Source organism: Pristiophorus japonicus, chromosome X (genome assembly GCF_044704955.1).
Source record: "Pristiophorus japonicus isolate sPriJap1 chromosome X, sPriJap1.hap1, whole genome shotgun sequence".
Lineage (NCBI taxonomy): Eukaryota > Metazoa > Chordata > Chondrichthyes > Pristiophoridae > Pristiophorus > Pristiophorus japonicus.
This window is the reverse complement of record NC_092010.1, coordinates 30,018,217-30,028,465: the sequence shown is the minus strand read 5'-3', so window position 1 is coordinate 30,028,465 and position 10,249 is coordinate 30,018,217. Positions and strand designations below refer to the sequence as shown.

The window sequence follows — 10,249 nt, the reverse complement described above, 5'->3', positions numbered from 1 at the left end:
CTTAGACTGTGACCTCTGGTTCTGGACTTCCCCAACATTGGGAACATTCTTCTTGCATCCAACCTGTCCAAACCCGTCAGCATTTTAAACGTTTCTATGAGGTCCCCCCTCACTCTTCTGAACTCCAGTGAATACAAGCCCAGTTGATCCAGTCTTTCTTGATAGGTCAGTCCCACCATCCCGGGAATCAGTCTGGTGAATCTTCACTGCACTCCCTCAATAGCAAGAATGTCCTTCCTCAAGTTAGGAGACCAAAACTGTACACAATACTCCAGGTGTGGCCTCACCAAGGCCCTGTACAACTGTAGCAACACCTCCCTGCCCCTGTACTCAAATCCCCTCGCTATGAAGGCCAACATGCCATTTGCTTTCTTAACCGCCTGCTGTACCTGCATGCCAACCTTCAATGACTGATGTACCATGACACCCAGGTCTCGTTGCACCTTCCCTTTTCCTAATCTGTCACCATTCAGATAATAGTCTGTCTCTCTGTTTTTACCACCAAAGTGGATAACCTCACATTTATCCATATTATACTTCATCTGCCACGCATTTGCCCACTCACTTAACCTATCCAAGTCACTCTGCAGCCTCATAGCATCCTCCTCGCAGCTCACACTGCCACCCAACTTAGTGTCATCCGCAAATTTGGAGATACATTTAATCCCCTCGTCTAAATCATTAATGTACAATGTAAACAACTGGGGCCCCAGCACAGAACCTTGCGGTACCCCACTAGTCACTGCCTGCCATTCCGAAAAGTACCCATTTACTCCTACTCTTTGCTTCCTGTCTGACAACCAGTTCTCAATCCACGTCAGCACACTACCCCCAATCCCATGTGCTTTAACTTTGCACATTAATCTCCTGTGTGGGACCTTGTCGAAAGCCTTCTGAAAGTCCAAATATACCACATCAACTGGTACTCTTTTGTCCACTTTATTGGAAACATCCTCAAAAAATTCCAGAAGATTTGTCAAGCATGATCTCCCTTTCACAAATCCATGCTGACTTGGACCTATCATGTCACCATTTTCCAAATGCGCTGCTATGACATCCTTAATAATTGATTCCATCATTTTACCCACTACTGAGGTCAGGCTGACCGGTCTATAATTCCCTGCTTTCTCTCTCCCTCCTTTTTTAAAAAGTGGGGTTACATTGGCTACCCTCCACTCGATAGGAACTGATCCAGAGTCAATGGAATGTTGGAAAATGACTGTCAATGCATCCGCTATTTCCAAGGCCACCTCCTTAAATACTCTGGGATGCAGTCCATCAGGCCCTGGGGATTTATCGGCCTTCAATCCCATCAATTTCCCAACTAATAAAGATTTCCTTCAGTTCCTCCTCCTTACTAGACCCTCTGACCACTTTTATATCCGGAAGGTTGTTTGTGTCCTCCTTAGTGAATACTGAACCAAAGTACTTGTTCAATTGGTCCAAGAATATTCAGCCTTGGTTCAAGAATATTTCTTAAAAAGCAGCAAGCTCCTGTCCCAACTGGTGCTCCCAAAACACTGGACCAGTTCCATCTTGCACTCCGTTATGAGGAATTGCTGAATCTTCTGGGCCACGTCCCCTTTAATGGCGAGCGTTTTGAAGTGGTCGAACTTGCCGTTGCCCAGCTTGCGTAGCCTGCGGGCCGCAGATCGATAGCACTTCCAGGGCTGTGGTTCAATCAGTAAAGCCTCACAGAGTCCCGACACGCAGGTTAGGAAGTCCAGCAGCCCTTGGTCGCCGTGATGGAGGTGGATCCACATCGTCACAGACATGCAAAAGCAAATATCAAAAGAAGTGCGGTGGAATGTGTCCAAGTAAGGCTTGAAGACGGCCTCTCGGGAGGCGGGGTCCATGACATCCAAAGTAACATACGAAATGGAGTCGGGAAAGGAATTGGATTCAGTGGCTCTTTGAATCAGGTCAGCATCAATGTCACAACCAAGTAGCTTCAGGTCTATTCCATCTGGAGAAAGCCACGCCAGGTTTTGCTTCAGATCACGAAGGTGCTTGTACATGGCAACGCTGAAATCCTGGGGAAGACATTTGGACAGAGTTTTTAAAACTTGTAAAGTGGGGGAAAAAAGGCACACCCATGAAAGAACATAAGAATTTAGGAACAGGAGTAGGCCATCTAGCCCCTCGAGCCTGCTTCGCCATTTCAACAAGATCATGGCTGATCTGGCCGTGAACTCAGCTCCACTTACCCGCCCGCTCCCCATAACCCTTAATTCCCTTATTGGTTAAAAATCTATCTATCTGTGACTTGAATACATTCAATGAGCTAGCCTCAACTGCTTCCTTGGGCAGAGAATTCCACAGATTCACAACCCTCTGGGAGAAGAAATTCCTTCTCAACTCGGTTTTAAATTGGCTCCCCCGTATTTTGAGGCTGTGCCCCCTAGTTCTAGTCTCCCCGACCAGTGGAAACAACCTCTCTGCCTCTATCGTGTCTATCCCTTTCATTATTTTAAATGTTTCTATAAGATCACCCCTCATCCTTCTGAACTCCAACGAGTAAAGACCCAGTCTACTCAATCTATCATCATAAGGTAACCCCCTCATCGCCGGAATCAGCCTAGTGAATCGTCTCTGTACCCCCTCCAAGGCTAGTATATCCTTCCTTAAGTAAGGCGACCAAAACTGCACGCAGTACTCCAGGTGCGGCCTCACCAATACCCTGTACAGTTGCAGAAGGACCTCTCTGCTTTTGTACTCCATCCCTCTTGCAATGAAGGCCAACATTCCATTCGCCTTCCTGATTAGTTTGCAGGTGCAGCAGGTAACTTTTTGGGATTCATGCACAAGGACCCCCAGGTCCCTCTGCACCGCAGCATGTTGTAATTTCTCCCCATTCAAATAATATTCCCTTTTTTTGTTTCCCCCCCCCCCCCCAAAGGTGGATGACCTCACACTTTCCGACATTGTATTCCATCTGCCAAACTTTAGCGCATTCGCTTAACCTATCTAAATCTCTTTGCAGCCTCTCTGCGTCCTCTACACAACCCGCTTTCCCACTAATCTTTGTGTGAAAGGCAAAATTTAAAACGGAGTTTATGGCTCACTAGCAACTTGAACTCCAGTTATTTTGTTGGTGTATTGCATAACAACTTGCATTTATAAAACACCTTTAACATAGTAAAAAAAAAAAATCTCAAGGCACTTCACAGGAGCGATCGCAAACAAAATGAGACATTTGGACAGGTGGTCAAAAGATTGGTCAGAGGTAGATTATAAAGCGAGAGAGGTGGAGAGGGTTAGGGAGGAAATCCCAGAGCTTTGGGCCTAGCTGAAGGCATGGCCGTCAGTGGTGGAGCAATTAAAATCAGGGATGCTCAAGAGGCGAGAATAAGAGGAGCGCTGAGATCTCGGAATGTTGCATGGCTGTATGAGATTAGAGATAGGAACGGGGGCAAGGCCATGGAGGGTGACAAACCAGAGGGGTCACGAGAGGTAGTGGTGAGGTAGAGCTGGGTGTCGTCAGCGTACATGTGGAACCAGACATTGTGTTTTTGCAGGTCACTGAGTGGCAACATGGCGATGAGAAATAGAAGGGGGCCAAGAATAGATCCTTGGGGGACAGAGGTAACTGTGCAGGAGCAGGAAGAGAAGCCGTTGCAGGTGATTCTGTGGCTATGACTGGACAGGCAGGAATGGAACCAGACAAGTGCAGTCCCACTCATCTGTACAACGGAGGAGAGGCATTGGAGGAGGATGCTGAGGTCAACCATATCAAAGACAGGTCCAGAAGGACGAGAAGGGATAGTTTACCTTTGTCAGAGTCACAAAGGATGTCATTTGTGATTTGATGAGAGCAGTTTCTGTGCTGTGGCAGGGGCGGAAACTGGATTGGAGGGATTCGAACATGGGAGTTGTGGGAAAGATGGGCACGGATTTGGGAGGTGACAACATGTTCAAGGACTTGAGAGGAAAGGGAGGTTGGAGATGGGACTGTAGTTTGCAAGGACGGAGGGTTGAGGGTTGCTTTTTTTTTTTTTGAGGAGAGGGGTGATGGCGGCAGATGAGGGAAGAGGGGGGACAGTACCTGAGGAGTGAGAACCGTTAAAAATATCAGCCAACATGACTTGGGTGGTCAGCAGTTTGGGTGGAATAGGGGCGAGGGAGCAGGAGGTGAGTCTCATTGACATGATGATCTCGGAGAGAAACTGGAGAACGATGTGAGTTCAGGGCTAGAGGCAGGGGGAACTTGAGGGAAAGTTTGGTCTGGTGGGCTAGGGGAAGGAAGGGAAGAGGCAGAGGCAACTCCATGAGCTCCTCACACTTGCTGGAGGTGAAGATGAAGGGGCAGGGAAGAGGGGTTTAAGAATACGGTTAGCAGTGGAGAATAGAAGCAGGGGGTTATCTTTACATTCCAGAATGATTCTTGAACAGTGAGCGATTTTGGCAGAGGAGAGAGAGAGAACAGGACCAGATAGTGCTTTGTGTGTTCCAGCCAGATCTGGCGGTGAATGGCTCAACCAGTTGTCCACCATATCCGTTCCAAGTAGCGTCCCTTGCACTTAAGGGTGCGAAGATCAGGGCTGTACCAGGGGGAACGGCTAGGATGGGCGAGTAATTGTTTTAACAGGGACTCGGGCATCAAAGGTGGTGGTGAGGGTGTGATTGAGCAGATCGGTAGCTGCAGAAATGTCCTGGTGAATGACATTACTAGAGCTACAGTTACAAAGTTTAATAACTGCAACTCCTAAATAAACAAACCTTCAGGGTAAAAATAATCATCCTTGCATTTAAGGGAAAACTACATCAGCCATTAGTGACACTCTTGGATCAAAGGGAGGCCCATCAACTGGATGCTATGGAAGTGCTGCTCAGCCCCTAGCACAGTCACTAGCCTATCACAAGAACTGATCTATAGACAGCATGGAGACTAGATGCTGGCTCAATCTTCAACTGCATCTTGTATATTTTATATATTGTACAATACTGTCAGTTAAAAAATATAATTTTCATTTTAAACTAGGGGAAATCTGGGTGCAGTGGGTTAGCAGCACTGTCCCTTTTAACCTGGCCCGAGATAAACTGTTTGAAATTAAAATATCTCGCTCACGATTGCAAGAGTCCCATGTTAAAAGGTTCGGGGAATCCCATGTCAAAGGTTTTGGGCAGTCCCTACCAGGCACACAGCACAAAACTACATCAATCAGCAGTTTCCTTCAGGCCACAATAATCGTGCTGGAATTGGAAATGTCAGTGTAGTAAGGAGGTGCTTTTCCCCAGCTGGAACAATGGCACATTCTTGGGACAGAATTGAGGGAGCTTTATTTGGCATTGGTTTGTAATCTGATGTGCCAGCACCTGATGCAGACATTGCATGTCAAAAGTGGAACAAGAGTTCTGCTTCCTAGTACAGGCATTCTGCACTTTCAATGAAGGGGAATGAAAGTAAATGATGAGGAAAAACGAGATATTTTTTTTTTTATAAACGCAGTGAGTGAGATGATTTGGAATGTACTGCCAGATATGGTGGAAACAGATTCAATTAGTAGCTTTCAAAAGGGAATTGGATAAATACTTGGGAGAAAATTGCAGGGATATGGGGAAGAGCAGGGGAGTGGGACTAACGTGATTGCTCATTGAAAGAACCGACGCAGGCTCGATGGGTTGAGTAGCCACCTGCTGTGCTGTACTATTCTATGATTCCATGTTCTATGCTGTAGAAACTACATAGAAACAAGCAGCACATATTTAAGCACAGCCAAGTAGACACCTGCAAGTTTGGAAACATCAAACTAGCATAATTTACTGAATCTCCAGCATTTGTGCATTCTGGAATAATACAAAAGCCTTAGCCGAAGAGCTCTGTACACAGGACTGGTTCAAGCTGGACATAAAATTTGTTGCCACTGAAGCATTAGTTAGTTATTTCTTTGTTCTTTCCCCACCCCACTGATTTGTGAAATCGCCCCAAAGTGGGGCGGTTTCACAAACCAGCAAGAAAACGGACATCGGATTTGCACTTAAACATGGACAAATCCGATGTCCGTTTTCTACACTAAACTCAGTACTGCTGCCAGGATTTCAGTCAAATATAATGCCGAATGTGGAAAAAGTCACTGTTTTTCACTTGAACTGAAAACATCCATCAGTACAATTACAGATTTTGTCATTACAAGGTTGGGTTGGGACTGGAGTATTTTCAGTTATGAATTGGGGTGAAGGACGAATAGGCACAAGTCAAATCACTCATTGCCACGTTTTCATTCTGACCTTCTTTCCCCCCCCACCCACAATCCCCATCCTTACCCCTGACCCCAAACGATCAGTACTCCATTTTGTTCTTTCCTCCCCTCCCTCCTTTCCCTGCCCCTGTACTTGCTTAATACTGGTTATGTCTCTAACTTTTCCCAATTGTGATAAAAGGTCATCGACCTGAAACTACAGGGAAATACACAGCAAGCCTGACTCCAAGCTTCCGGTCACCTTCCACTTCACTCCACTCCACCCTCGGCCTTTTGCACTGTTCAACAAAGCTCAAGGAACAGCAACTCATTTTTATTATTAGGCACTTTACAGCCTTCTGGACTCAACATCAAGCTCAACAATTTCAGACCATAACCACTGCCCCTATTTTTTCAGATGGCAGCTGTTGCCGATTCTGCTATACCCATTTACACCTCCTCGAGACCCATCTTGTGTCTTGACTTGCTCTCTTACCATTTCCTTTTGCCTTGCACCACCATCCCTTTTGTCTCTCTAATCTCGCCTGCCTGCCACCCAATCACAGACCTTCCCTTTTGCTCTGTCCTCCCCTCCCTCCTTTTCCTTGCTTAAAAAACTGTCCTCCCCATCCCCTCTTCACTTGATTAAAACCTGTTACATCTCAATTTTGTCCAGTTCTGATGAAAGGTCATCGACCTGAAATGTTAACTCGCTTTCTCTCACCACTAATCCAGCATCTTCTGATTTTATTTCAAATCAATTTGTGATGAATTATACAAGTCCAATATTAAAAAGGATGTGATATTTTCCCCCCAATGCCATTTGGTACAATGAAAGAACCTGGCGACAGCACTGAAAAGGCCAACAGAGACACATCCAGAAAATTTCATTCTGTAACTGCCTGCAACATCTGGGGAGAAAATCCATCTTAAAAAGGCGGAGTCGTGATTTTTTTAAACATTAAAAGATGGTTAACAGCACATCGGGTAACAGTTGACTCCTCACATCATGTGGCTGTAAAGTTAATTGAAGTGGCAGCTATTATATTAACTACTATTCCACAGCCTGGGAGAACCCGAGAGTGCCAGGCCTTTGGATCAGGCTCCTACCCCACAGTTACAGCCCACGTCCAGCGCCAGCACGCCTCCTCCCGGGAACACTTCGGCCAATTCGGCGGCCGGTATCAGTCGCAGCCGCTCGCCTGGAGGATTAAAACGATAATAGTTAGCGAAGTTCCCGAATGGCGCCGCCCCGGGCTCACACTCTCCCTTTCCCGCCTTCATTCCCACGGCCTTCACCTCGCCCATGGAGGCCGCCATTGTTTGTCCATCACGGAACCATGCCCCCCCCCCCGGACCGCAGCGGCTGCGGCGAAAAGTTCCGACTTCGTTCTGACACAAATTTATACTTCGTCCCAAGAGGGGAAAACAGATCAAATTTACTTTTAAGATTAGAAAACAATTTTATTCATATTTTTTGTTCATAAATATTACTAATAATAACAGTAGAAATCAATGCTGCCACTAACAAACCATGGCACATATGTAGAACTACATTTTAATTTCAGGATTAGACATTCTTTTCAGAACACACAGGTCCATTTTGGCACTGAAATAATTGCTCATTGCGTTTGATGTATTCTTAAACGCCGACTGTCACACCTGCAGATTCTCCAATCATGTCACTCCTAACATTTAACTGTGGGATTATATGGTTTGAATCTTGTCATATCATTTTATTGTAATGAAAAATGACGGGGAAAGAGTTTAATTCCACGTTTTACAAAACTGATTTCCCCCCCAAAGAAATGAGTGTAGCTCCGCTGATGGCACTTCAATATAAAATACAAGCATTTCAATCATTTAAAAAAACATGTCAACAGCCACTTCGGCCTCGTTGTAAAATGTTTCTTTCAATAACAACTTGCATTTATATAGGGCCGTTAACGTAGTAAACCATCCCCAGGCGCTTCACAGGATCATTATAAAGCAAAACTTGACACCGAGCCATGGAAGGACATATTGGGGCAGGTGACCAAAAGCTTGGTCAAAGAGGTAGGTTTTATGGAGCGTCTTAAAAGGAGGGAAGAGAGGTGGAGAGGCTGAGGGGGGGAATTCCAGAGCTTAGGGCCTCGGCAGTTGAAGGCACGGTCACCAATGGTGGAACGATTAAAATCGGGGATGCTCAACAGCCCAGAATTAGAGGAGCACAGACATCTTGGGGGGTTGTAGGGGCTGTATGAGATTACAGAGATAGGGAGGGGCGAGGCCCTGGAGAGATTTAAAAATAGGATGAGAATTTTAAAATTGACGCATTGCTTAACTGTTCCATAGTTTTTCGTCAATAAATAATATGCCAAGGTTAATTCCATATTGATTAACTCGCTTTGTTCAAAAGACATTGAACATGCTGAGATTCAATCTATTTCTCTAATTTGCTTTGTAAATCATCATGTTTTCTTTTCAATTTTCTTCTCCCTTGACACTGGTCCTGAGGTGCAGTTCCGCAGGTCCTTGCAGCAATCCAGTACCTCACCCAAGTGGCCATTCTTCATGTGTGAGTCTAGACAGTAAGTGGTGGCTGGCTATTTAGCTGCTGCAGGCATCACAGCCAGGTCCAATCCCTGTCCTCAAAGACAGCACTTAGGAGTCGGGAGCCTGGCTGATTTATTTTCCTTTCTGGGCTAAGACACATGAAGATCAACTCTAGTGCCATGAATCTGTATTCACTGAATCCAGCACTGAATTTACCAATTAACTTCATCAGCCGAGCTATATTCATTTATTTGTGGGAAACTTTGAATCGAACACTTTTTCCCTTACTGATTTTGTTTTAATTCAGTTATCACAGTGATAATAAAATGCTACATATTAAAAGACAAAAACAATTACTAGACCTGAAAATATAAAGAGCTAGAAATTCAGTGGCATCCTGTTTGGGGCGGTAAATTTTGAAATCTTGAAAAATTAGCATCAGGCAGTAATGATTATGAGCTTCCCCTAAGTTGACTGTGAGCACTTCAGGAAAGAACTGAGCGCTAAATCAAGCTCTAATGACCTCAGTAATCATCATCATCATAGGCAGTCCCTCGGAATCGAGGAAGACTTGCTTCCGCTCTAAAAATGAGTCCTTGGGTGGCTGAACAGTCCAATACGAGAGCCACAGTCCTGGTCATAGTCGTTGAGGGAAGGGGTGGGTGGGACAGGTTTGCCGCACGCTCCTTCCGCTGCCTGCGCTTGGTTTCTGCATGCTCTCGGCGACGAGACTCGAGGTGCTCAGTGCCCTCCCGGATGCACTTCCTCCACTTAGGGCGGTCTTTGACCATAAGGCGCTACGGGGGCTCTACTAGCAGAGCGATGGTGAATTTCAGGTGCAATGCAATCGGAAATGTTCCTTCAAACTGGCTCCTTCCAGCTCTTAAAGGGGAGGTTGTATCATTGTGCAGATCCTCATTATCAGCATTGCTGTGAAGGCGACCTGCAACCTACTGAATCCCCTGAATGTAATGGCTGATCCCAGTCTCATGGAGAGAGCTTGTCATTTCACGGACCAGACATTGGAGGCATTGGTCGCGGGAGTGGAGCGAAGGAGGGCAGTGCTGTTCCCGGACACTGGAAGGAGGCCATTGCCCCAGCTCTTCAGGGCAATGTGGAGGGAAGTGACACAGTAGGTCTCAGCCAGTAGTGTGGTCGTCCACAGCCTGACACAGTGCGGGAAGAAATTCAACGACCTCACTCTGTGGTCAAGGTGAGTACATGCTTCAATCGGTCCGACATACCAGCATCTGAACCTCAGTCTGTACACATTGCACAAACCACCACACACCCACCACTCACCCACCAAGCATCTGCACCTACTCAAACTCACATCCACATCTGCACCTACAATTACAGCTATTCAACTATTGCATGCATATCTCCCAGACACATAAGCTGGACTCTGACTCACACACATTAGTTTCTCTTGCAGGCCAAGATGGCCCACAATAGGCAGGAACAGCAGAGAACAGGCAGGGTGATGCACAGCTCCAGCAGCTCTCAGATCTTGAGAAGTGAGTTCTGCGACTCAT

The 10,249-nt window shown here is 46.0% G+C and overlaps 1 protein-coding gene across 1 annotated transcript; it reads right to left on the bottom strand.

Annotated features, from left to right (window-relative positions):
- Positions 1-1,030: 1,030 nt before the first annotated feature.
- On the bottom strand, positions 1,031-7,498 carry bcdin3d (BCDIN3 domain containing). The gene is made up of 2 exons (XM_070869326.1): positions 7,290-7,498; positions 1,031-2,033 (listed from the first exon to the last, which is right to left on the bottom strand). Exons 1-2 carry the CDS (start codon positions 7,485-7,487, stop codon positions 1,464-1,466), a joined length of 768 nt encoding a protein of 255 aa, XP_070725427.1. The 5' UTR covers positions 7,488-7,498; the 3' UTR covers positions 1,031-1,463.
- Between the last annotated feature and the right edge of the window lie 2,751 nt (positions 7,499-10,249).

Coding starts and splice junctions, on each gene's coding strand:
- bcdin3d (XM_070869326.1), bottom strand. CDS start 7,487: ATGGGCGAGGTGAAGGCCGTGGGAATGAAGGCGGGAAAGGGAGAGTGT. Junction 2,034..7,289: donor ACGTGGGCTGTAACTGTGGG/GTAGGAGCCTGA, acceptor TGTCTTCCCCAG/GATTTCAGCGTTGCCATGTA.